General features: G+C 45.8%; 1 protein-coding gene across 2 annotated transcripts in view; it reads left to right on the top strand.

Moving 5' to 3' along the window:
• Positions 1–25,569, top strand: part of OTC (ornithine carbamoyltransferase) — an 80,056-nt gene that overhangs the window by 31,404 nt on the left and 23,083 nt on the right. For both annotated transcript variants that reach the window (XM_033949475.1, XM_033949474.1), the window contains exons 2-5: positions 8,969–9,098; positions 15,108–15,189; positions 18,890–18,977; positions 20,830–20,983. In XM_033949475.1, coding sequence (XP_033805366.1) covers positions 8,969–9,098; positions 15,108–15,189; positions 18,890–18,977; positions 20,830–20,983 — 454 coding nt within the window. The remainder of the gene's footprint in view (positions 1–8,968; positions 9,099–15,107; positions 15,190–18,889; positions 18,978–20,829; positions 20,984–25,569) is intronic.

Below are 25,569 nucleotides of genomic sequence, written 5' to 3' on the forward strand. Positions count from 1 at the left end.
AGGTAGACACAATGAAAGAGGGAAATTGAGGACTGAATAGTAAGAAAGAATTTAGACAGAGGCAGAAAATAAATTGAGAAGGAAGAACAGGGAAGAACAGGAGGAAGGGAGCAGAGACAGATACCAGAGCATGGGGGAAGGGGGAGGAGACAGATACCAGACCTGGGAGGAGGAAAGGAAGAAGGAGACAGATACCAGATCTGAGGGGAGGAAAGGAGGAGAGAGAGATGCTAAAATCTGCTGGGAAGGAGGGAGAGATAGAAGGAAAGAAGACAGATGCCACACCATGTGGGGAGCGGAGAGAAGTAGATGGATGCCACACCACTGGGGGAGGAGAGAGAGATGGAAGGGAGAGCCAGACAATTTCTGGAAGAGGCATAGAAAGAGAGCAGATGCCATATGGAAGAGGCAGAGAGAGGGCAGACAGTGGATGGAAGGAAGAGAATGATGAGAAGATGAGGAAAGCAGAAACCAGACAACAAAGGTAGAAAAATAAATTATGTTTGTTTTATTTATTTCTTTTTGCTTTAGGATAAAGTATTATTGTAGCTGTGTTGATAATCATTTATTAATAGAAAATGGAAATAAGGTGATCCTATTTATTGGACTAATTTTAATACTTAAAAAAAAAATTCAGAGACCATAACTCCTTTCCTCAGGTCAGGACAGCGATACTGTAACAGCAGTATAGTTTACTGATCTGAAGAAAGAGGTTTTAACCTCTGAAAGCTAATTGAAAAATGTATTAGTCCAATAAAATCACTACTCCCCATTGTATAAAGACTGAGACCAATATCCCTTAAATTGATGGATATAGAGAAACATCCAACACACACTGTAAAACTAGATGTAATGTGCAAATTGATATTTTTATTAAGGCTGAAAGACCTCAAGTTTTCACAGCTGTCTGGGCTCTAGAATAATCTTGCCCAGGCAACCCAATGTGGACTGTCACTGGTCTTTAATTGCCTATTTGCTTATCTTTGTATTTTTCTATATATAAATATTCATTTTGTATTTGAAATTTATTTTTTTACTAACATTTAGGGCTCCTTTTACAAAGGTGCGCTAGTGTTTTTAACGCACACACCGGATTAGCGCGCGCTAGCCGAAAATCTACCACCTGCTCAAAAGGAAGCGGTAGCGGCTAGCTCACGCGGCAATTTAACACACGCTATTCCGCAGGTTAAGGCCCTAGCGCTCCTTTGTAAAAAGAGCCCTTATAGTGATAAAGATTGTCAGTTCCTTTTCAAAGCTACCGTGAAACTCTTGTTGCCTAACTCACAATTGCAATCACTTAAAGAATATTAATTAAATAAGGTGCATAGTACTTAGCTTGGGCTGTATGCTAGAGAGTTGCGCGGGGACAGAAATCCCGCCCGTCCCCACTAGGATCCTCTCCATCCCCACCCGTCCCCGCCGGGATCCTCTCCGTCCCCACCCATCCCCGTCCGTCCCCATAAAAAGCAGCAATTACTTCTGACAGGATCATCAATTCCACAGTTTCTTTTGTGTTTGCGCTGCTGTTTTCCTTGTGGAATCTCTTTGGTGGAATCTTTTTTTGTTTTCTGTTCAGGTAATTAACTTATAAACCCCCTCTTTTACTAAGGCTGACGTGGCCATTATATTATATGGACGAACCCTGCTTCCAAAGCCTTCCATCCCCGTGGGAGTCCCATTGGCTAGAGGGGGGTCCCCGTGGGAGTCCCGTGGGTCAGAGGGGGGTCCCCGTGGGAGTCCCGTGGGTTAGGGGGGGATTCCCGTTCCTGTGCAGACCTCTACTGTATGCTTGTAGCTTTGATGTCAGCTTCACCAGTATTAAGAATCAGCTGTGACCAGCTAATACTGGTGAAGATGACATCTGTCAGTATCAAAGCTAAGTACTATGCACCTTATTTCATTAATATTTTTTAAGGGCTCCTTTTACGAAGGTGCGTTAGGGCCTTAACGTGCGGAATAGCACACGCTAAAATACCACACGTGCTAGCCGCTACCGCCTCCCTCATGAGAAGGCGGTAGTTTTTTTGGCTAGCGCGCGCTTTAGTATGCGTTAATCCGGTGCGTGCGCTCAAGACGCTCAAAGGAGCCCTAAGGCAGGGGTAGGGAACTCCGGTCCTCGAGAGCCGTATTCCAGTCGGGTTTTCAGGATGTCCCCAATGAATATGCATTGAAAGCAGTGCATGCAAATAGATCTCATGAATGTTCATTGGGGACATCCTGAAAACCCGACTGGAATACGGCTCTCGAGGACCGGAGTTCCCTACCCCTGCCCTAAGGGATTGCAATTGTGAGTTAGGCAACAAGAGTTTAACGGTAGCTTTGAAAAGAAACTGACAATCTGTATCACTATAAATGTTAGTAAAAAATAAATTATCAAATACAAAAAGAATATTTATAGAGAGAAAAATACATTTTTTTTTTACAAAGATAATAAGCAAATAGGCAATTAAAGACCAGTGACAGTCCACATTGGGTTGCCTGGGCAAGATTATTCTAGAGCCCAGACAGCTGTGAAAACTTGAGGTCTTTCAGCCTTAATAAAAATATCAACTTGCATATTACATCTAGTTTTACAGTGTGTGCTGGATGTTTCTCTATATCCATCAATTTAAGGGATATTGGTCTTAGTCCAATAAAATTTTCTTCCCACCATGCTCCATGCCTCCTACCCAAATGCAAAATATAAATTGGTGGGCTTCCCAAAGCCCTGCCAGCTAAAGATCTAAACTAAACTAAACTAAGCCTTAAGTTTATATACCGCATCATCTCCACGGAAGTGGAGCTCCTCTTGGAAGGAAAGGGGGGGATTTGTTCAGAGATATTTAGAGGTTGCATAGAAGAAAAACTGTACACTGGCACTAGTATGGTAAACTTTGTTGTTTGTTTTGAATTTTAAAATAAAAGAAACCAAGTGGAAATAAAGAAGTAAATAAATGGGGGCAGGGCAGGGGCGGGTCATGGTGGGGAGGGGAGGGGTGGAGTAGGGGGGAGGGTGGGGCAAGGGGCCCAGTGGACTTGTGTGCCTAGGGGCCCTCATTGAATTAATCCTGCCCTGCCCACACAGACACCTCAAAAAGAAAAACTGAAAGGCAGAGTTCGGAAAGCCCACTAGAAGTGGTTTGTAATGTTATATTTTAACTCTCCTTATCTCTGTCACCTCAGCAGTATTTGTTTGGGAATTGTCTTTTTTAAAAGAACTGATTTGGATTAATTGCACAAGGTTAAATGATTTCAAAATCCTGCTTTGGACCATGCAGGTGACTTAGAAAGGAGAGTTTGAGGTTGGGTACAAGGGTGAAATATTGGTAGCCCCTGCCACAGAGTGCAAATGCACTTTAAAAATCTCTCTCACACCTGTGCAGTTGTAGTCCAAGAAGAATATGGTGCAGTGGTTAGAGCTAAAGCCTCAGCACCCTGGGGTTGAGGGTTCAAATCTTGCCCTGCTTCTTATGACCCTGGGTAAGTCACTTAATCTCCCCATTGCCCCAGGTACATTACATAGATTGCGAGCCAGCTGGAACAGAGAGGAAAAAATGCTTGAGTACCTGAATATTTTCATGTAAACCATCTGAGCTCTCTTGGGAGAACAGTAGAGAAAATTGAATAAATAGTGTGAAAAGTTTCTCTCTCTGCTAACCAGAGCTGAGATTGTGACATCATAATGCCTTATTCCACCAATAAGAGCCAACCTCATCAGTGATGTCACTATGGTTCAATTGTCCTATACTTGGCTCATTTTTACTGCATTTTGATTTCCAGAGTGGCGCAGTGGTTAAAGCTACAGCCTCAGCACCCTGAGATTGTGGGTTCAAACCCACACTTCTCCTTGTGACCCTGGGCAAAGGCACGTAATCCCCCCCATTGCCCCAGGTACATTAGATTTTTAGCCCACCAGGACAGATAAGGTAAATGTTTAAGTACCCGTATTTAAACTGCTTTGAATGTGTTTGTATAACCACAAAAAGGCAGTATACAAGTCCCTATCCTTTATCTACAGTACAGTCAGCATTTTTCCATCCCTGGAGGACTTACAATTTAGGAATCTAAGAGGTCTTTTTACTAAGCTGTGAAAATGCGAATGCATGCCCATCGCAGTTAAAAAGGGCTTTTCACAGGGCATGCTGAGGTATCCCACATATAGTTTCAAATGTGCCAGCAGAACTCGAAGCAACACTGGACTCACTTTGCCTTACCACCTCAGCCTCTAACCTGTGCCCATACTCCCTGCTATACTCAGCGAAAGGCCCATTCATCAAATTGATCCATCCCCTAATCAACACCTCATCGGGCAAGGGAGAGGTACCAACATCCTGGAAAGCTGCAGTGATCAAACCACTGTTGAAGAAGCCTTCGCTGGACCCAGGCACACCAAGCAACTATTTGCCAGTCTCCAACCTCCCCTTCACATCAAAGCTCCTAGAAAAAATGGTGCTACACCAAATAGCTACATTCATCAAGAGCCAGAATACCCTCTCCACACACCAATCGGGTTTCAGAAGCTATCAGCACCGAAACAGTACTCCTAGTTATAATAGATGACTACTGGAGTTTCATGGACAAAGGCCAGGATATACCATGGAATCCTACTATCAAGATTATCTGAGATCAGGATCAGGGATAAAGTACTATCCTGGTTTGTATCTTTCCTGGACCAAAGACAACTACACATCCTGGCAAACTCGGTACTCTCAAAGCCGAGAACCGAGAGCTATGGAATACGCTAAAGTGCACTATCGTCCCCACTATTATTCAATATCTACATAAGATCGGCCCTTGAAATTGCGAAGAGGCATGGAATCCATATCTACTCCTTCGCAGATGATGTACAACTCTACATCCCATTGGGCAAAGCATAAATCACACAACTTGAGACTCTACAGATCTGCCTTGCAGAGATTAAAGCATGGATGACAACCAACAAACTCCAATTGAACCCATCTAAGACTGAACTATTATGGATTCACAGAGAGATTTGCCTCGCCTCTTGCCCATACATTTCCTGGGACAACACCATTCTAGAACCCAAAGGCCAAGTGTCCAGCTTGGGCATTACACTGGATGCTGCTTTGACTCTATCAGCCCAAATCTCCAAGGTAGTATCCGCCTCCTTCTACTACCTATGACAACTTAGACCCATCCGCCATTACTTCTCTGAAACAGACTTCACTCAACTATTATATGCCTTCGTACTGTCCCACCTGGACTATTGCAATGGTCTATATACAGGCCTACTGGCCAAAGAGCAACATCAACTACAGAGTCCAGAATGCAGCAGTGAGACTCCTACAGAATCATGGCTCTTTAAACCACATTTCTCCCACACTGAACCAAACCCATTGGCTTCCAATACACCAGCGCTCCATCTTCAAACAACTAATGCTAGCCTTTAAACACTTCCAAGGCATGACCCCTGAATACGTAGCAAGAAAGCTCCCAAACTACCACCTTCGGCCCCTCCGATAGCAACTTAAACTCAGGCTGTCCAACCCTCCAGCAAACCCCTCCACCTGAAAAGAGCTCAGAAGCATGCCTAAACTATGGAACCAACTCCCTCCTGCCATCAGGGAAATCAACAACCTACTGCCCTTCTGGAAGGCAGTAAAGATGCTACTGTTCAGGAACCAGCTCGGTCCTGGTCTCAAACTTTAACCGACCAGGACCCGGTGCACCATAACTCGGGTCAGCTGAATCTGACAGCCATTGCTGTGCTCTTATCTACTACAGCCATGCAGATACCATTCTGAGACTCTATAGAGCTTGTATACTCTGGGATTCAGTAAAGCATGTGTGTTCTCAATTTCTCCATAGCATGGTTAAGGGACTGGAGGAGTTGCCATACAATGAGAGGCTAGAGAAACTGGGCCTTTTCTCCCTTGAAAAGATGGGACATGATTGAAACATTCAAGATACTGAAGGGAATAGACTTAGTAGATAAGGACAGGTTGTTCACCCTCTCCAAGGCAGGGAGAACGAGAGGGCACTCTATAAAGTTAAAAGGGGATAGATTCCGTACAAATGTAAGGAAGTTCTTCTTCACCCAGAGAGTAGTGGAGAGCTGGAATGCTCTTCCGGAAACCCTCCAGGGTTTCAAGACTAAGCTGAACAAGTTCCTGCTAAACTGGGACGTACGCAGGTGAGGCTGGACTCATTTAGAGCACTGGTCTTTGACCTGGGGGCTGCTGCATGAGTGGACTGAGGGCGCGATGGGCCACCGGTCTGACCCAGCAGCGGCAACTCTTATGTTCTTATGGGCAACTCCGGTCCTCGAGCGCCGGAATCCAATCGGGTTTTCAGGATTTTCCCAATGAATATGCATGAGATCTATTTACATGCACTGCTTTCAATGCATATTCATTGGGGAAATCCTGAAAACCCGATTGGATTCCGGCCCTCGAGGACCGGAGTTGCCCATGCCTGGCATAGGGTGTAAGCAAAGAAGGAGTATATAGATAGAAGAGAGAGTAACAGAGGTTAGGAAATAAGGGACTAATTTGAAGAATTTGAGGTCAGACTGGTGCTTGAAAATGATCTCATCTAGGGTAGGAATAGATCAGGGCTGCCCAAGTCCGGTCCTCGAGATCTACTGGCAGGCCAGGTTTTCTGGATATCTACAATGAACATGCATGAGAGAGATTTTCCTGCACTGCCTTCTTGGTATGCAAATCTCTTTAATGCATATTCAATGTGGATATCCAGAAAACCTGGCCTGCCAGTAGATCTCGAGGACCGGACTTGGGCAGCCCTGGAATAGATAAACTCGTCCTGCTATAGCAGGGTAGGGAACTCCGGTCCTCGAGAGCCGTATTCCAGTCGGGTTTTCAGGATTTCCTCAATGAATATGCATGAGATCTATGTGCATGCACTGCTTTCAATGCATATTCATTGGTGAAATCCTGAAAACCCGACTGGAATACGGCTCTCGAGGATCGGAGTTCCCTACCCCTGTGCTATAGTATGTGCAGCTGGTGTCATGTGTGTGACTAGCAAGTTAGTTACTTCTTCCCTTAAAGGCCTGGTTGAAGAGCCAAGCTTCCTGAAGTAGAGATAGTCTTGTGTTAAGCGAAGCCTTTCAGGGAGTGCATTCCAGAGTGCGGGAGCTACTCTGGAGAAAGCTCACTGTGTGATGTCCTTTGGAGATGGTTAGGGTACTTCTTAGGACAGGGGTGTCCAATGTCGGTCCTCGAGGGCCGCAATCCAGTCGGGTTTTCAGGATTTCCCCAATGAATATGCATGAGATCTATTAGCATACAATGAAAGCAGTGCATGCAAATAGACCTCATGTATATTCATTGGGGAAATCCTGAAAATCCGACTGGACTGCGGCCCTCGAGGACCGACATTGGACACCCCTGTCTTAGGAGGACGTTAGTGACCTTGAAGGTGTGTAGAGGGAGATCCTTTTCTTCAAGTACTCTGGGCCATTTCCTTTCTTAGGAGAGATACACAGAAAAAAATGACAGGGATAGTCCTGGGAAACTGAAGGTCACATCCCTCATGAGGACATCCTTACAGTGACCTGAGAGCTGCATTATAGGTCTGCCCTGGTGCTCCTCATGGGTTGTGCTATCCTGAACAGAGCTGTGGACTACAAGGAGGGAAGGCGTGCATATTCACGTTAAGGGCCCAAAACCTCCAGACATCACAGGTTAACAGTGTCTCTGCATTTCATAGCGGAGCCATTGCCCTCCGTCATGGGGCATCTCCGAGAGTGTGCTGCTTACTGGAGAGGTTTTGTGGTACAGGGGAAGAGGTTGGGAGGATGTTTGCAGCGCTGACAGGGATCAATATTCAAAAACACTAATCTGGTTAGTTAGAAGGATGATTCAATAATATAGAAAATTAAACAGAAATAAAACAAAACAAAAGGAATAAAGGTTAATATCTTCTTTATTGGATTAACTTAGTGCATTGTTTGATTAGCTTTCAAGGTAACCCTTCTTCAGAGACTACGGATAGAGCTTGGGTAGAGTTCCATTTATCTGCAGCGTTTGATGTAGTACATCATATCTTACTTCAGCTACTTTCAGATATTGGTCTCCATCAGGTTGTTTTGGACTGGTTCTCTAAATTTCTTATGCATCGTTCCTATTCAGTGAATATTGAAGGCGATATCTCAGGCGATATCTCCAGCTCCTGTCAGCCTCCCTGTGGGGTTCCTCAAGGCTCCCCACTCTCTCCAATTTTATTCAATCTCCATATGACCACACTGAACACCTTTAAGCTGTCAGCTTGGGAAACGTTATTCACTTATGCGGATGATATCTTTATATTGATTGAGATTGATCCGGATATTACCAATCTAGTTTCCAAAGTAAATCTTGGCATTTCCAAACTTCAAGCCTGGGCTTTATCTGTCCGAATGAAGCTTAATACAACTAAAACTAAGCTTTTGTGGTTAGGTCCAAGAATGGACTGTCTTCCTCCTACTGTAGCTCTGGTATCTGGGTCCTCCTTGCCAATTGAGTTCTCTGCTAAGATATAGGGAGCCCTTTTTGATTCCTCTCTTTCCTTTAAGGACCAAATACATTTCTTGGTCATGAAAAGCTTCTGTAGTTTGCGAATGCTGAGGAAGTTTAGACTTCTTTTTCATCACCATCATTATTCTATCTTAGTTCAATCAATTATATTATCTTGTCTTGATTACTGTAACACTATCTACCTCGGCATTACAAAAATTTGTCTTCATAGATTACAATTAATTCAGAATACTGCTCAGATTGCTAGCCAAATTTTATCCAGTTGTCTATATAGTTAGCGGTAAGAATATTGCGCCAAAATGAGATCTAACTACTAGTCAGTGGTGCTTCCAGATATTCATCTCTGGCTAGTATCCGGACACTGACCAATTAATATGAATTCTTTTTCATCCACAGCAGCCGCAGCTGAATATCGGGGAGAGAGAGGCAAGTGTTTACAAAAAAAAAATATTCTAATCCTCCATGACCTTGTGGGTTCTTTGTTTTCCCAGGTCACCTCAAGAGCAGATTCATCTGAAAGGTCGTGACCTTCTGACGCTAAAGAATTATTCTGCTGAAGAAATAAAGCACATACTGTGGGTGTCGTCGGACCTAAAACACAGAATAAAGGAAAAAGGAGAGGTAGGGGAAATGGACAGTGTGCAGCCCACAGGCGGGATGAGGTTATTTCTTGTATTTAACTTAAGCCAGGGGTGTCCAATGTCGGTCCTCGAGGGCTGCAGTCCAGTCGGGTTTTCAGGATTTCCCCAATGAATATTTATTGAAAGCAGTGCATGCAAATAGACCTCAGGCATATTCATTGGGGAAATCCTGAAAACCCGACTGGACTGCGGCCCTCGAGGACCGACATTGGACACCCCTGACTTAAGCCTTTTCACCAGTAGTTCATGGTGAGCTTTGTGCAGACACAGCAGGTATTTCCCTGTTCCAAGAGAGCTCATTTGTCTGCATTTGTTATAAATTATTATTTGGCTTGACTCCACTCTACCTTATCTCTCATTTTGAATGGTATAGACCGGTTAAGTCAATAGACTTAACCGGTCTATACATAAGAACATAAGCATTGCCTCTGCCGGGTCAGACCAGGGGTCCATCATGCCAGCAGTCCGCTCCCGCGGCGACCCCCCCAGGTCCATGACCTGCAAGTGATCCTTTACCTAAACCTTTTATTCCCTAATCATTTATTATTCTGTATAGTAACCCTTTATCTATACCCTTCAATCCCCTTCTCCTTCAAGAAGTCATCCAATCCCTTTTTGAAACCCAATATTGTACTCTGGCCTATCACCTCCTCTGGAAGCGCATTCCAGGTGTCCACCACCCTCTGAGTGAAGAAGAACTTCCTAGCATTCGTTCTGAATCTGTCTCCTTTCAATTTTTCTGAATGTCCTCTTGTTTTTGTTGTTCCCACTAGTCTGAAGAATCTGTCCCTTTCCACCTTCTCTATGCCCTTCATGATTTTATAAGTCTCTATCATGTCGCCTCTAAGTCTCTGCTTTTCCGGGGTAAAGAGCCCCAGCTTCTCCAACCTCTCAGTATATGAAAGGTTTTCCATGCCTTTTATCATCCTTGTCGCTCTTCTCTGGGCCCTCTCGAGTGTCGCCATATCCTTCTTAAGGTACGGCGACCAGTATTGGATGCAGTACTCCAGATGCGGGCGCACCATCACTCGATACAGTGTTAGAATAACTTCCTTCGTTCTGGTAGTGATACCCTTTTTGATAATGCCCAACATTCTGTTCACTTTCTTTGAGGCCGCTGCACATTATGCCGCCGGCTTCATTGTTTTATCCACCAGTACCCCCGAGTCTTTTTCTAGGTTGCCTTCCCCCAGTACCCTCCCTCCCATCGTATAGCTGTACATCGGGTTCCCTTTCCCTATATGCAAGACTTTACATTTCTCTACATTGAAGCTCATCTGCCATCTTTCTGCCCACTCGCTCAGTTTGTTCAGGTCTCTTTGTAGTTCTTTGCATTCTTCAACAGTTCTGACCCTACTGGAGAGTTTTGTGTCGTCCACGAATTTTATTATTAAATATATTTATTGATTTTCAAATCATATAATCAAGAATAACTTGTACAGAAAGCAAGATTAGTAATTCTACATAACGCAAGAAAAACTTCAACAACATTAAGATCATTTATTTCTAATATGCTCAAGTCCTCAAATTATAGGATCCAAGATTCCTTAGCGAGAACAAAGAAAAGAATTGAACAAAATGAACACTCTTACACTTAGTCCACAAATTTTATAACTTCGCACCTCGTCTCTGTTTCCAGGTCATTAATGAATATATTGAACAGCAGCGGTCCCAACACTGACCCCTGTGGAACACCACTTGTGATCCCTTTCCAGTCAGAGTAGTGTCCCTTAACTCCTACCCTCTGTTTCCTGTCCACCAGCCAATTCCTGATCCATCTGTGCACTTCCCCTACCACCCCGTGGTTCCACAGTTTTCTTAGTAGGCGCTCATGAGGTACCTTGTCAAAAGCTTTTTGGAAATCCAATATACGATGTCTATGGGGTCACCCTTGTCCAATTGTTTGCTTATCCCCTCAAAGAAATGCAGTAGGTTTCTTTGGCATGATCTTCCTTTACAGAAACCATGCTGGCTTGTTCTCATCAGATTATTTTTTTCTAAATGCTCATTGATACTTTCCTTGATCAATGATTCGGCCACCTTCCCCGGAACTGAGGTTAAGCTCACCGGTCTGTAGTTCCCTGGGTTGCCTCTCGATCCCTTTTTGAAGATAGGTGTAACATTTGCTATCCTCCAGTCCTCCGAGATTACCCCTGTTCTCAAGGATAGGTTACAAATCTGCCGCAGTAACTCCACTGTTTCGTCTCTGAGCTCTTTCAGTATTCTCGGGTGGATTCCGTCTGGGCCCGGAGATCTGTCAGTTTTTAATCTATCTATCTGTTTGAGTACGTCTTCGAGGCTTACCTCCATGCATGATAATTTTCCCTCTTGATCCCCCTTGAAGATTTTTTCCGGTTCCGGCACGTTGGATGTGTCTTCTCTTGTAAAGACTGACGAGAAGAACAAGTTTAGTCTGTCGGCCACCTCTTTTTCCTCCTTCACCACTCCCTTCCTATTGCCCTCATCCAGAGGTCCCACCTCCTCCCTCGCCGGCTGCTTTCCTTTCACATATCAGAAGAATGGTTTAAAATTTCGTGCTTCTTTGGCTAGTCTCTCTTCGTATTCTTTCTTTGCTTTTCTGACCACTCGGTGACATTCTCTTTGTTGCTTCCTATGCTCTTTCCAATTTTCTTCAGTTTTGTCCTTTTTCCAATTCCGAAATTACCTTTTCTTGTCTCCTATCACTTTCTTTACTTCATTGGTTATCCATGCCCGGTCTTTTGTTTGATTCTTTTTGCATCCTTTTCTAAATCTGGGTATATATAGGGTTTTGCGCCTCAATTACAATTCAAAATGAGAGATACCAGCTTATTTACATTTCCGAATCCCGAAAATTGCCGTTACAAGAAGTTCTTTGATAGAACCTTGGCCTTTCAAGTAGGCAAAGTTAAATCTTGGCTAGATAATATGATCCGTGAAACTGAATCATACTGTTCTTTCAGGAAACTAGTAAAGACCTATTTGTTTAAGAAATTCTTATCTGAGTAAGAACTATGCAACTACAGTGATGCCATGGAATCCGAACTTAATCCGTTCTAAAACCCCGTTCGAGTTCCAAGACAATTTTTCCCATTGAAAATAATGGAAACTGGATTAATCCATTCCTGGGTCCCACAAACTCAAATTTTAACAGTAAATACACTGGATTATAGGGGCAGAAACACACATACAATGTGCAGGGCGTTCGGATTCTAAAGCAGAGTTGATTCTGGGGCAAAATTTACTACAAAAAAAGTTCAGATTTCAAAACGTTTGAATTCTGGGACATTCAGATTCCGAGGTACCACTGTATATAACTATGCCTCTTGCTTATTATATGATCACTGATTGTCCAGTTCGTCTTACCTGTAAACCGCCTAGAACTTTTTGGGTGTTGGCAGTATAGAAAATAAAGTTATTATTATTATTACTCATGATCTGCATTTGAACCTGAGGCGGTGGAGGGCGAAGTGACTTGACTAAGGTCACCTGGAACTTCGGAGGGAAAAACAGGATTTGCTGGTATTCATTCTGGGACTCTAACTACTAAACCATGTTTCCACAAAACTCAGGGATAGGGTTACCAGACGTGGCCTCTTGTCAGAGAGACTGTCTGGGCATCCGGATGGCTTTTCAAAACCCGGCACTTTGTCCGGGTTTTGAAAAGCTGGTAAGACCGGGGCCGAGTCTGGCGTGCATCTGCGCATGCACGGGTGCGACGCGGTGACATCACACACGTGCCCGAAGAGACGAGGATTGCATGGGGCTGGGGTTGGGAGTGGAACAGGGTGGACCTATGGGTGGAATGGGGCAGGCCTGAGGGCAGAACAGGGCGTGGCCATGTGTCCTCCTATACCAGATGCAAAATCTGGTAACCCTACTCAGGGATATTTTCTACTCTCAAATGTGACATGAAGGAAGAATTCCTATGAGTGTCAGAGTTCTTACCGCTGTGGCCAGCACTAAAAATGCTAGCACGGCTTTGTAAAGGAGGGCCTAAATGGCCTATTCCTGGCCAAATCCAATGACCTCTACTCTATCCACATCCTTCTTGATCTATCTGCTGCTTTCAATACTGTTGACCACCTACTCCTCAATACGATGTCCTTCATGGGATTCCAGGGTTCTGTTCTCAGGCAGCGGGGGCTGGGCTGGGGCATAATGGGATGAGGATAATAACAGTTTATATACCGCAGGACCGTGAAGTTCTATGCGGTTTACAATAGTTAAAAGATGTTACAAATTAAGTAGAATTAACAAACTTAGAAGCTAGTTATTAACAGCGCTAGAGATCAGTTATTGTGGAGTAGGATTGTACAGGTTAGTTGCCTAAATACTTCAAGAACTGGGTGGAACTGGGGAGCCTGGGGACGGGTCTAGGGATCCGGATTTTTCAAACAGAAAATCTGGTAACCCTAGGCAAGGCCCACAGACTTTCAAATTAAACAAGGGCTGAAGTTAGGCCCCAAAGTGGTGAACTGGGTCAGAAACTGGCTGTCGGACAGACGCCAGAGGGTGGTGGTTAATGGAAGTCGCTCGAAGGAAGGAAAGGTGACTAGTGGAGTCCCTCAGGGTTCGGTGCTGGGGCCAATCCTGTTCAATATGTTTGTGAGTGACATTGCTGAAGGGTTAGAAGGAAAAGTGTGCCTTTTTGCAGATGATACCAAGATTTGTAACAGAGTAGACACCGAAGAGGGAGTGGAAAATATGAAAAAGGATCTGCAAAAGTTAGAGGAATGGTCTAATGCCTGGCAACTAAAATTCAATGCAAAGAAATGCAGAGTAATGCATTTGGGGATTAATAATAGGAAGGAACCGTATATGCTGGGAGGAGAGAAGCTGATATGCACGGACGGGGAGAGGGACCTTGGGGTGATAGTGTCCGAAGATCTAAAGGTGAAAAAACAGTGTGATAAGGCAGTGGCTGCTGCCAGAAGGATTCTGGGCTGTATAAAGAGAGGCGTAGTCAGTAGAAGGAAGAAGGTGTTGATGCCCCTGTACAGATCATTGGTAAGGCCCCACTTGGAGTATTGTGTTCAGTTTTGGAGACCGTATCTGGCGAAGGACGTAAGAAGACTTGAGGCGGTCCAGAGGAGGGCGACGAAAATGATAGGAGGCTTGCGCCAGAAGACGTATGAGGAGAGACTGGAAGCCCTGAATATGTATACCCTAGAGGAAAGGAGAGACAGGGGAGATATGATTCAGACGTTCAAGGGTATTAATGTAGAACAAAATCTTTTCCAGAGAAAGGAAAATGGTAAAACCAGAGGACATAATTTGAGGTTGAGGGGTGGTAGATTCAAGAGCAATGTTAGGAAATTCTGCTTTACGGAGAGGGTGGTGGATGCCTGGAATGTGCTCCTGAGAGAGGTGGTGGAGAGGAAAACGGTGACTGAGTTAAAAAAAGCGTGGGATGAACACAGAGGATCTAGAATCAGAAAATAAGATTAAAAATTGAACTAAGGCCAGTACTGGGCAGACTAGCACGGTCTGTGTCTGTATATGGCCATTTGGGGGAGGATGGGCTGGAGAGGGCTTCTTGGCTAGGAGGGTGTAGATGGGCTGGAGTAAGTTTTGATGGAGATTTTGACAGTTGGAACCCAAGCACAGTACCAGGTAGAGCTTTGGATTCTTGTCTAGAAAAAGCTAACAAGAGAAAATTTAAATTGAATCAGGTTGGGCAGACTAGATGGACCATTTGGGTCTTTATCTGCCGTCATCTACTATGTTACTATGTATCTCTGGAGGGGCGTATTAATTTAGAAAAACTGCTCCCATGTCTTTTTACAACCCAGGGTTACCATACAGCTCCAGGAAAAAGGACGGATTGAGATATCCAGGTTTTACTACCATTGAAAGCAATGGAAGTAAAACCCAGATGTTTCAATCCATCCCCCTTTTTCTGGAGCCATATGGTAACCCTATTCACAACCTAACCCAGCTGGTCGTAACTGCAGTGCACATTGTGACCCCCACACTTCTGACGCTCCTGCTTTGCTTTCATTTTCAGCACTTGCCTCTGCTCCAAGGGAAATCTCTAGCCATGATCTTTGAGAAAAGGAGCACCAGAACAAGACTGTCCACGGAAACAGGTGAGATACATTATTAAAAGAGAGAAAGTAGAACAAGGTTGTCTGCAGAGCTGACCTGAGGGTATCCTACACCCTTAGCGACCCTTCATGTGCCCACCTCCTAGGGTAGTACAAGGCCCTAATTTCTCCTTTGTCTCCTTACTCTTCACCCCCAGGTGGCCAGGGTCCCAAATTCATTCCCCTCCATCCATAATAACCAGCATCTTTCTTTTCCTCCCTACTCCATTCAGGTTGCCATTACAGTATATCTTTTTCTACTCCCTACCTTCTCCCTTAGGTGGGCAGTCTCCCCTCTCTATCCAGCTGTGACAGAGGTGTTCATATCAGAGAGAGGGTGGGATATGGAAGTACAGGGACTAGCAGGGACAACTAAAACAAGAGGTCATTCAGAAAAACTGAGAGGAGACAGATTCATAACGAATGCAAGGAAGTTCTTCTTCACTCAGAGGGTGGTGGACACCTGGAACGTGCTTCCCGGAGAGGTGATAAGACAGAGTACAATTCTGGGGTTCAAAAAGGGACTGGATGACTTCCTGGAAGCGAAGGGGATTACAGGGTACAGATAGAGTTACCTTACAGGACATTGAGCGAATAGGGTATGGATATTTTAGGTTAGGTAGGGAACACTTCCAGGTCATGGACCTGGGGGGCCGCCGCGGGAGCGGACTGCCGGGCACGATGGACCCCTGGTCTGACCCAGCAGAGGCAATGCTTATGTTCTTATGTTCTACTCAAGTGTGGGTCTATGTTTCAAGGCCACATGCCAGCACTAAGTCTTCATGGGACATTGGCACGGGTTCTGGAAATAAGAACATAAGAATAGCCATACTGGGTCAGACCAATGGTTCATCAACCCAGTATCCTGTTTCCAACAGTGGCCCCATCCCATGACCCCAAGTTGAGGTTTCTGTTTTTTTAATGACAATCCTTCCTGTCGGTGCTTGAGCCAGTCACCACTCAGGTACTGACAGAAAACTTGACATTTAGCATTGAGCTGCAGATCACTGCCGCTATTTTAACACTCCCACTTCAAGACACACTAATATATATAAGCCCACCAATATTCAAACACTCCAACAATAATTTTATGGGAGTTCAGAATCCACCAATTCTTACGAAGTTGGCAATAGTGGTAACTCTTCATTAATCTCCTCATAACTGTTGAGGCATCTTATTTATATTTTTTTTAAACTTTTTTACTTTGCTTTACTTGTTATAAATAACTTTTAAGAATCAAAGGGACTTATCTTATATTCATTATCGGTTCCCCTTCCGATAATGAATATAAGATAAGTCCCTTTGATTCTTAAAAGTTATTTATAACAAGTAAAGCAAAGTAAAAAAAAGTACCACTACTGCCAACTTCGTAAGAATTGGTGGATTCTGAACTCCCATAAAATTATTGTTGCAGTGTTTGAATATTGGTTGGCTATTTTAACACGACATTTATACACGTACTCCTTGATTAGGACCTGTCGCTGCATTTATGTGGGGCTAATTTCACAGTAGCGTGAAGTTCTACCAAGAGCTTTCAAGCATCGGTTCCCCAAAAGTCATGCTAATTGTTGAATCTCCTGCTTAAATTGGCTTTGAAGATGATTGTTAACAAGTGGATAAATACTTAGCGGGGTTTAAAAAAGGTTTGGATAATTTTCTAAAAGAGAAGTCCATAGGCCATTATTGAGATTGATTGGGGAAATCCACTGCTTATTCCTAGGATAAGCAGCACAAACTCTATTTTACTACTTGGGATCTAGCCAGGTACTTGGGACCTGGGTTGGCCACTGTTGAAAAAAAAAAAAATATATAGCAATTCTTATGTTCTTAAGTGAGCCAAGTCTAGGACAATCAAGCCATTGTGACATCACTACTGAGGTTGGCTCTTAGGCATTGGTGGAATGAGGCATTGTGACATCACAATCTCAGCTCTGGAATGTAGCTTCTCTTTGGGGGTTCTGCCTGGTACTTGGGACCTGGGTTGGCCACTGCTGGAAATAGGATACTGGGTTTGATGGACCTTCGTTCTGTCCCAGTATAGCAATTGTTATGTTCTTAAGTGAGCCAAATCTAGGACAATCAAGCCATTGTGACATCACTACTGAGGTTGGCTCTTAGGCATTGGTGGAATGAGGCATTATGACATCACAATCTCAGCTCTGGAATGTAGCTTCTCTTTGGGGGTTCTGCCTGGTACTTGGGACCTGGGTTGGCCACTGTTGGAAACAGGATACTGGGCTTGATGGATCTTTGATCTGTCCCAAGATGTCAATTCTTATGTTCTTATGCTGTCCCGATGTTGCTCCTACCTGAAAGATTTCCATAAATCCGGACAAAGTGCCGGGTTTTGAAAAGCCGTCCGGACGCCCGGAGTAGGGTTGCCAGATTTTCCTTTTGGAAAATCCAGACCTCCCCCCTTGCCCCGCCTCCAGGGCCGCCTAGTTCCGCCCATGCCCCGCCCCCCCCACTGCCTGCTCTTGTCGGGCACGGGAGGAAGTCCGCGGATGCTACGTGATGACGGCATTGCGTGATGGACGCACATGCGCGGATTTCCTCCCTGCCCGACACAGCTTTTCAAAACCCGGACAAAGTGCTGGGTTTTGAAAAGCCATCCGCACCCCCTGACACATCCTCAAAAGGAAGAAATCTGGATGTCTGGTAACCCTAGTAATGTAGGCCTTTAAAATTCTGGGTTTTTTAGGTACTAGAAGCCGCTATCCTGTAAAAGGCGCCTAAGCGTGATTGATGCACAGATGGCACCGTTTTTTGTAGCTGCCATCCAGTATAGATGCCATTTACAGCAGTGGTTCCCAACCCTGTCCTGGAGGATCACCAGGCCAATCGGGTTTTCAGGATAGCCCTAATGAATATGCATGGAACAGATTTGCATGCCTGTCAGTTCCATTATATCAGGGATCTCAAAGTCCCTCCTTGAGGGCCGAAATCCAGTCGGGTTTTCAGGATTTCTCAATGAATATGCTTGAGATCTATGCGCATGCACTGCTTTCAATGCATATTCATTGGGGAAATCCAGAAAACCCGACTGGATTTCGGCCCTCAAGGAGGGACTTTGAGACCCCTGCATTATATGCAAATCTCTCTCATGTGTATTGATTAGGGTTAGCCTGAAAACGCGATTGGCCTGGTGGTCCTCCAGGACAGGGTTGAGAACCACTGATTTACAGAATCAGGTCCTCAGTGCATACATTTGGGAACAAAAGTATAGAAAAGGGGTGTCAAAGTCCCTTCTCAAGGGCCGCAATCCCATCGGGTTTTCAAGATTTCCCCAATGAATATGCATGAGATCTATTAGCATACAATGAAAGCAGTGCATGCAAATAGATCTCATGCATAGTCATTGGGGAGATCCTGAAAACCCGACTGGATTGCGGCCCTCGAGGAAGGACTTTGATACCCCTGGTATAGAATGAGAGACCCACTAAGCTGGGCGGTATCCCTGAATAGGCTTATGACAGGCGTTAACTTGCTCAGAGGTCATGGTACGCTGGGTACAGTCTCAGCCTCTCCAATTCGCTGCTACTGTTGTTCTCAATATTTGCATTTTGCCAAAAGCTGCTTCCTTCTGGAGCTCGTAAAGTGCAGTCTGGAAAGTGCTCCTGGAAGTTCTCCAGGGTGCTTTTTGCCTGTAGGTGGCGCTGTGACCTCTCCAGATTTACTGTCATTTGCCTTTTGTCTCTCTCAGGATTTGCTCTGCTCGGGGGACATCCTTGCTTCCTTACCTTAAATGATATACATTTGGGAGTCAATGAAAGTCTCCAAGATTCGGCAAGGTTTGTAAAGCAAATGTTTAACCTCTTGACTCTGCTTCCTCACCCTATTTGCCAGGCAATGCTGAAACCTGGGGGGTGTGAGCGTTGTGCAGACATTGGACATCAGGGGTTTGCATTTATTGGGAATTTACTACGGTATTCTAGGACAGAGCTGCTGCAGGTTAACTTCTGAAAGGAGTCAGTGACTTCCAGTTAATGCAATGTATGTGCTGGGGGCATGTGGTGATGTTTACACTTGGGGATTTGGCAATGGGTGCACCCGGGATCTGCAATGATGTGTGCCCTGGGGACCCTTGCAGTGGCGTAGTAGAGAGGGGCGGTCTGCCCTGGGTGCCATCTTGGTGGGGGTGGCTCCTCCCCCTCCCACTACGCACAAGTACCCCTTCCCCTAGAGCTCTATAACGTTCCTGGCACAATCAGCAACCCCAACTTGCTGCTCGTGCCAGCATCAGCTCTTCCTCTGATGTCACTTCCTGGAACCGCACCTAGGAAGTGATGTCAGAGGAAGAGCCGACACTGCCGCTAGCTCCGGGAATGTTACAGAGGTGGCAGGAGGGGGTGAGGAAGGAATGCATGGGGGGGCACCATCGTCCTTATCTTCGCTAGTTGGGCACTCAGCAATGTGGGTATTCTGAGGGATCAATTTTTTTAAAACTTTCTGAAATCTGTGTATGTAAATGAAGGTAGATGGACTGAATGGAATTGCATGGATTTTTAGTTGTCTCAAAATATGTGTGTAAATTCAAAATCCACATAAATTTGAAGTCATAAATAAGAGATGTTCTGGAGGACATTTCAGGGATATGGTATGAACTACTATGCATGCTATTTAAACAGAGTAGATATTCCAAACAATTAAACTGGGCAGGGAAGGCTCCTGCCTGGTTAAATCAGGGTAAATCCCCAGATTTTCTGCAGTAGTGAACAGCACAGTGCTGCTGAAAATCTGATGTGACCACTGTGGAACCATCTGGGTAATACCACAATGGTCTAGGGTGGAGTCAAGGCTGGGCCTGGATTTACCCAGTTAGTCTCAACCACCAGATAAATCCCGGTGGGTCAGGTGATGGTAGGGCTGTGGTAGGGCACGGGGTGTTAAAGTCCAAGAGAGAGAGAGAAAGGGGGGAGGTGTTAGTTGTGCCAGCACCCCAATGTTGATCAAGGATGTCAGGGCTGTTATGGGGGGTTCAGAGAGTGTCATAGAGTTTGGGGATGCCATTGGGGTGACAAGATTGTGTTGTGAAGGTAAGGAGGCCTGATAGGGGGATATAAGCCTTCACTGAATACCTGTTCTGGGGATCAGGTCTGTGTTGGTGCGGATGCCTGTTTGGGAGGGGGGCAGGTCTGTGGGGGCAGGTGCGGATGCCTGATTGAGGGGTTGGGTTTGAATTGGGGCAGGTGTGGGTTCCTGATTGGAGCTGTCAGACCTAATAGTCGGGATTGTACTACCACACGACCACTGCCTTGCGCTGCCTACCGGGCTGCTGGTAGCACAGCTGCACTTCCTGCCTCTTCCTGAAGGGGCAGTAAGTTCAGTTGCATTATCGGCAATTCTAACAGTGAGCACACGGTATCAATCTGTGCACCTGCTGTCACAGCCGCCACTCCTCAGCCGAGCCATGTCCCTCTGAGATCCCGCCAAGTCCCAAGTAAAGCAGCTAATGTGGGATTTTTAATACAAGGGCTCCCTTTTTAGCACAGTAAACAGCAGCTTAGTAAAAGGACCCCTGTGAAGCTTGTTTACAAGAAATGGCATCTCCTCACCGACCACCCAGCTTGTACTTTGTGAAATGTTGTACTAATTAATTAGTAAATTCGGTCCCTGGAAATGCTCTCTTTGAATCTTTTGCAGGGTGTTGGCAAGTATGACAGATGCAATCTTGGCACGCGTTTATAAGCAGTCGGATCTGGAACAGTTGGCACAGGAAGCCTCCATCCCTGTAGTGAACGGCTTGTCTGATTCCTATCATCCTATCCAGATTCTGGCAGACTACCTCACTATACAGGTACTCTACCCATAGGACACTATAAAAAGCACCTTCAGAGTCTGGCGAAGATATGACTCTGCGAGACAATATTTTATGTTTGAGGGTTGTTTATTTTTTTATTATTTTTATGTTTTTACTAGTATTTTAGCCCGTTACATTAACGGGTGCTAGAATATATGTCTGTGTGTCTTTATTTCTGTCTGTCTCTCTCCCTGGCCCCCTTTGTCTGTCTGTCTTTCTGTGTGTCTCCCTGCCCCTGTGTCTGTCTTTTTTTTCTTTCTATCTGTCTCTCTCCCTGCCTCCTATGCAGCAGCATTTCTCTCCCACCACTTCCCTGTGCAGCAGCCACAGCAGGATTCCCTCCCCCTCCATTTCCCTCCCCCCACACCACTTCCCTGTGCAGCAGCAGCGTTTCCCCTACCCCCCCCTTCCCTTCCCGCGGTCCCGACTAACCTTCCAATTCCAGCAGCGTCTGCAGCACTCTACACGCTGCTTCTTTGGGGCCTTAGAAGATGGTGCAGTACTTTTGGCTGATAATTTTGTCTTTTTATTAGTTAACTTATTTTGCTTATTTTAGGGGAGAAAAAAGCATCAGAATTTAGAGCTGTTTGCACAGTTGATCCATGCTAAACAATCCTCTATAATAAAAACCTAAGCGCGCATGCGCACTTAGCGTTTTGTGATCCCTGCCACCGTGCTGTGTCCCTCCATGCCGAATTTTATTTCTGGCACGTGGGGTGGCTTGCGGCGCATGGGGCGGCTTGTGACAGCAATTTCAGCAGCGGTTTGACTCCTGTGCTACTAGGACGCCTCTTCTCACCCCCCGACCAGCAAACGCAGCAGCCATGGGGCATTTGCTAGGCCGGCCAACTTTGATAATGCAAGGTGGGCTGGCCTAGCAAAAGCCCCGAGGCTGCCTGGGCTAGCGGATGCTGGACAGGGGGAGCAGGGAAAGGAGAACGCCTATCGCTGGACAGGGGGATCAGGTAAGAGGTGCTGCTGGACAGGGTGGAGGTAAAACAAAGGGAGAAGGGCTGCTGCTGGACAGGGGGAGCAGGCAAGGGGTGCTGTTGGACAGAGGGGGAGGTAAAAGGAAGGAAGAGGGGCTACTGCTGGACAGGGGGAGCAGGCAAGGGATGGTGGTGGACAGCCGAGGAAAGAGAGAGACAAAGAAAGAAAGAAAGACAGACACACACACACATCTATTCTATCACCCGTTAATGTAACCGGCTTAAAGACTAGTTCAGAATAATCTGCTTGCTTTGCTCTTTTTTCGTCATTGGCAAAAAAAACCCAACTTTTTATTCGTCTATATATTCTTTTTTAATATTTTTGTTTTATAGTGGATACTCTTATTTTAAACTGTTTTTAAATTATTTCTTTTTTATAAATTTCTTTTTTTATGTAAAGACTTTGGGGGTCTTTTACGAAGGCGTGCTGAATGCTGATGTCATCATTTAGCGCGCCTTCGTAAAAGACCCCCTTTGTTATAGTAATAAACCACCAGTCTTTCTTCTTAGAGGGGGATACCCTACCATACATTGTCTTGTATCCTGCAATTCTCTACAAGGAATCTAAGCGGTTTACAATCAAAATTGAGTCTAGTTCTTCAAGTTACATTTTTAAGTCAGATCTTGTGGTTGTTAAAGGGAAGAGGTGAAAGATAGGAGATTATAGATAGGAGATTATAGATAGAGTTACCAGATTTTTGCTGGGCAAAAAGAGGAGATGTGGCCCCGCCCCATCCCGCTCACAGCCCCGCCCCATCCACAGCCCTGCCTTATTCCATCCCCCAGCCCCGGCCACACACAAACCTCATCTGGAAGGCATCTGCGCATGCGCAGATGTGACATCACAGGCATGCATGCGTGTTTGTGACATCACCGCGTTGCATCCGCGGCCTCGGGCTCAAATCTTTTCAAAACCCAGACAAAATGCCAGGTTTCGAAAAGTCGCCTGGACAGTCCTCTAAAAAGAGGACAAATGTCCAGGTAAATCCGGATGTCTGGTAACCTGAGCTATAGAGAGAAAAGGTATGTCTTTAGTTAGGAGCACATTAGCCAGGCTCTGAACTGAGCTTTTAGTCAAGGATTTCTCCTGCAATGGAGACCACATTGAGGAACTGATATAAAAATACAGGGAAATTTCCAGGGAGTTGTGACTGAGAGCTGCCAGTACCATAGCCCACCAGAGGCCATTCCAGTTGAGCTTAAAACTCAAGGGAGGAGGAGAGACACCCATTATTTATGCCATAAACCTTGGCTCTAGCTTCCCTCTTCTGCTTAAAGTTCCCCAGTGGTCTAGCACCACCCCTAAAAATAGTCGAGGGCTCCGCTTATCCCCTGCTCATCCCTTTCACTGCATACGTCTACAGTGTGGAGCTTTCTCATTGTCATCTCGAAAGCAGGTTCAGAGAGGTGGTATAAACATTGATAAATTATACTGTATTACCTCCCCTGCTTGGCTTTCTTAATTCTATGGAGGGTGACTGTGCGCTTCCGTTTTTTATGCGCTTGGCTGGAGTTACAGTATTAGCTAAGGAGGGGAAGGATCCCCTGCAATGTGCATCCTATCGACCGATATCTTTGTTGGGGGTGGATACGAAGATCTTTACGCGGATTTTAGCGGACAGACTGATGAGCTGGATTCCTAGATTGATACATCCTGATCAATCGGGCTTTGTGGTGGGGAGACAGGTGGGGGATAATACGCGGCGGGTTTGTAATTTGTTCGAGAGGGCTAGGGGTGGTGGTCGGGAAGCGGTATTCTTGTCGGTCGACGCCGAAAAAGCTTTTGACAGGGTTTCCTGGCCTTTTTTGTTTCGGGTTTTGGATTCTGTTGGTTTGGGACCTCGTATGCAGGAATGGATCCGCATCCTCTACACCAGTCCTGTGGGATGTATTAAGGTGAATGGGGGTTATTCTGATACTTTTTCTTTGGGCAGGGGGACGAGGCAGGGGTGTCCTCTTTCTCCACTCCTCTTTGCATTGACAGTGGAACCTCTGCCACAGAGGGTGCGGATGAATCGGGATGTCAGGGGAATAACGGTACCGGGCAGTAGCTATAAGTTGTCTCTGTTTGCGGATGATCTTCTCTTCACGGTGGAGGATCCTGAGACCTCCCTGGCAGCTATCTTGCGGGAACTGGAGGAGTTCGGAAGGGTGTTGGGGTTTCGTGTTAATGTCGGGAAATCCGAGCTACTAATTTACCCCTGGATAGAGTGAATTATCTTCAGGCACGGTTTCCGTTTCGTTGGGTACAACAGTCTATGCGCTATCTTGGGGTTTATTTTGGCCCACCGGGAACGGGGATCTATGATCTTAATTTTCCCCCACTTTTTCGACGTATCCAGCGGGATTTGACAAGCTGGAAGGATCAATTTTTTTCCTGGTTAGGACGGGTGGAAATAGTGAAAATGATGATTTTGCCTCGTCTTCTGTTCTTATTCCAGGTGTTGCCTCTCTGGGTGAATAGGCGCGTATTGGAGGGGGTGCAGCGGCACATTTTTGCTTTTATTTGGGCCGGTCGGAGGCCTCGTGTGAGTAGGTCGGTTATGTGCTTGGGTAGGAGTGATGGGGGTTTGGCTGTCCCTAATGTGGTGAAATATTATCAGGCTGCACAGTTGCAAGCCCTGTTGGAGTGGCAAGCGCAGGACCCGAAGCCGTGGGTGGAGCTTGAACAACGCATGTCCGCTTGGGTGCCCCTGTTGCATCGGCCCTGGGTGCCTGAGAGGATTCGGCCCGAGCGAGTCCTATCCTCAGTAGATACAGCCCTGCGGGTCTGGAATATGACCCGGAGAAGTTTGTTGCTGGGTAAGCGCCATTCTTGGTATACGCCGCTGCATCATAATGTGGCCTTTGAGCCTGGTCGGGGAGAGGGTGTGTTTGCTAGGTGGGAGTCTCATGGCTTGGTGTGTATGGGTCAATTGTGGGATCCACTCTTGGGCAGTATTCGGCCTTTTGCTGAACTACAGGGCCGTTATGATCTTCTGGCTCGGGATCTGTTTCCCTACTTACAGGCTGTTCACTACTTGCGGGCCTCGGGGGCCCTACGGGACTTACGGGCGGGTAAGACCCCCTTTGAGTTGTTGCTGGGCCCGACTCTCCAGAAGGGTGCTTTGTCTGCTATATATCGGTGTCTTAATAGTCTGGGGGCTCGGCCCTTGCCTTATATGTTGGCTTGGGAAGGGGATTGGGAATCAGCTATCTCTTTAGATACTTGGGGCGACATCTGGAGAGAAGTTGCTTCGGCGGGCATTGCAGCATTGGTGATTGAAAATGGGTATAAAGTTCTATTCCGGTGGTATTATACTCCTCAGGTTCTGGCTCGATGGCATGGGGGGACGAGTGCTTCTTGTTGGAGGGGATGTGGGGAGGTGGGAACCTATATGCATATGTGGTGGTATTGTGGGAGGGTGAGCAGTTTCTGGATTGAGGTGTTCTCTCGAGTTTCCCGGATTCTCACTGTGCAGGTTCCGGTGGACTGGAGACATGCCCTGTTATTTTGGCACCAATTGGATCTTGATTGGGGTGACTCTTTATTTTGTAAGTTAGCCTTCACTGCTGCCCGGTTGGCCCTAGCATCTTTGTGGAATCAGGGGCACC

The sequence above is a fragment of the Geotrypetes seraphini genome, chromosome 6, assembly GCF_902459505.1.
Source record: "Geotrypetes seraphini chromosome 6, aGeoSer1.1, whole genome shotgun sequence".
In the NCBI taxonomy this organism is placed as follows: Eukaryota; Metazoa; Chordata; class Amphibia; order Gymnophiona; family Dermophiidae; genus Geotrypetes; species Geotrypetes seraphini.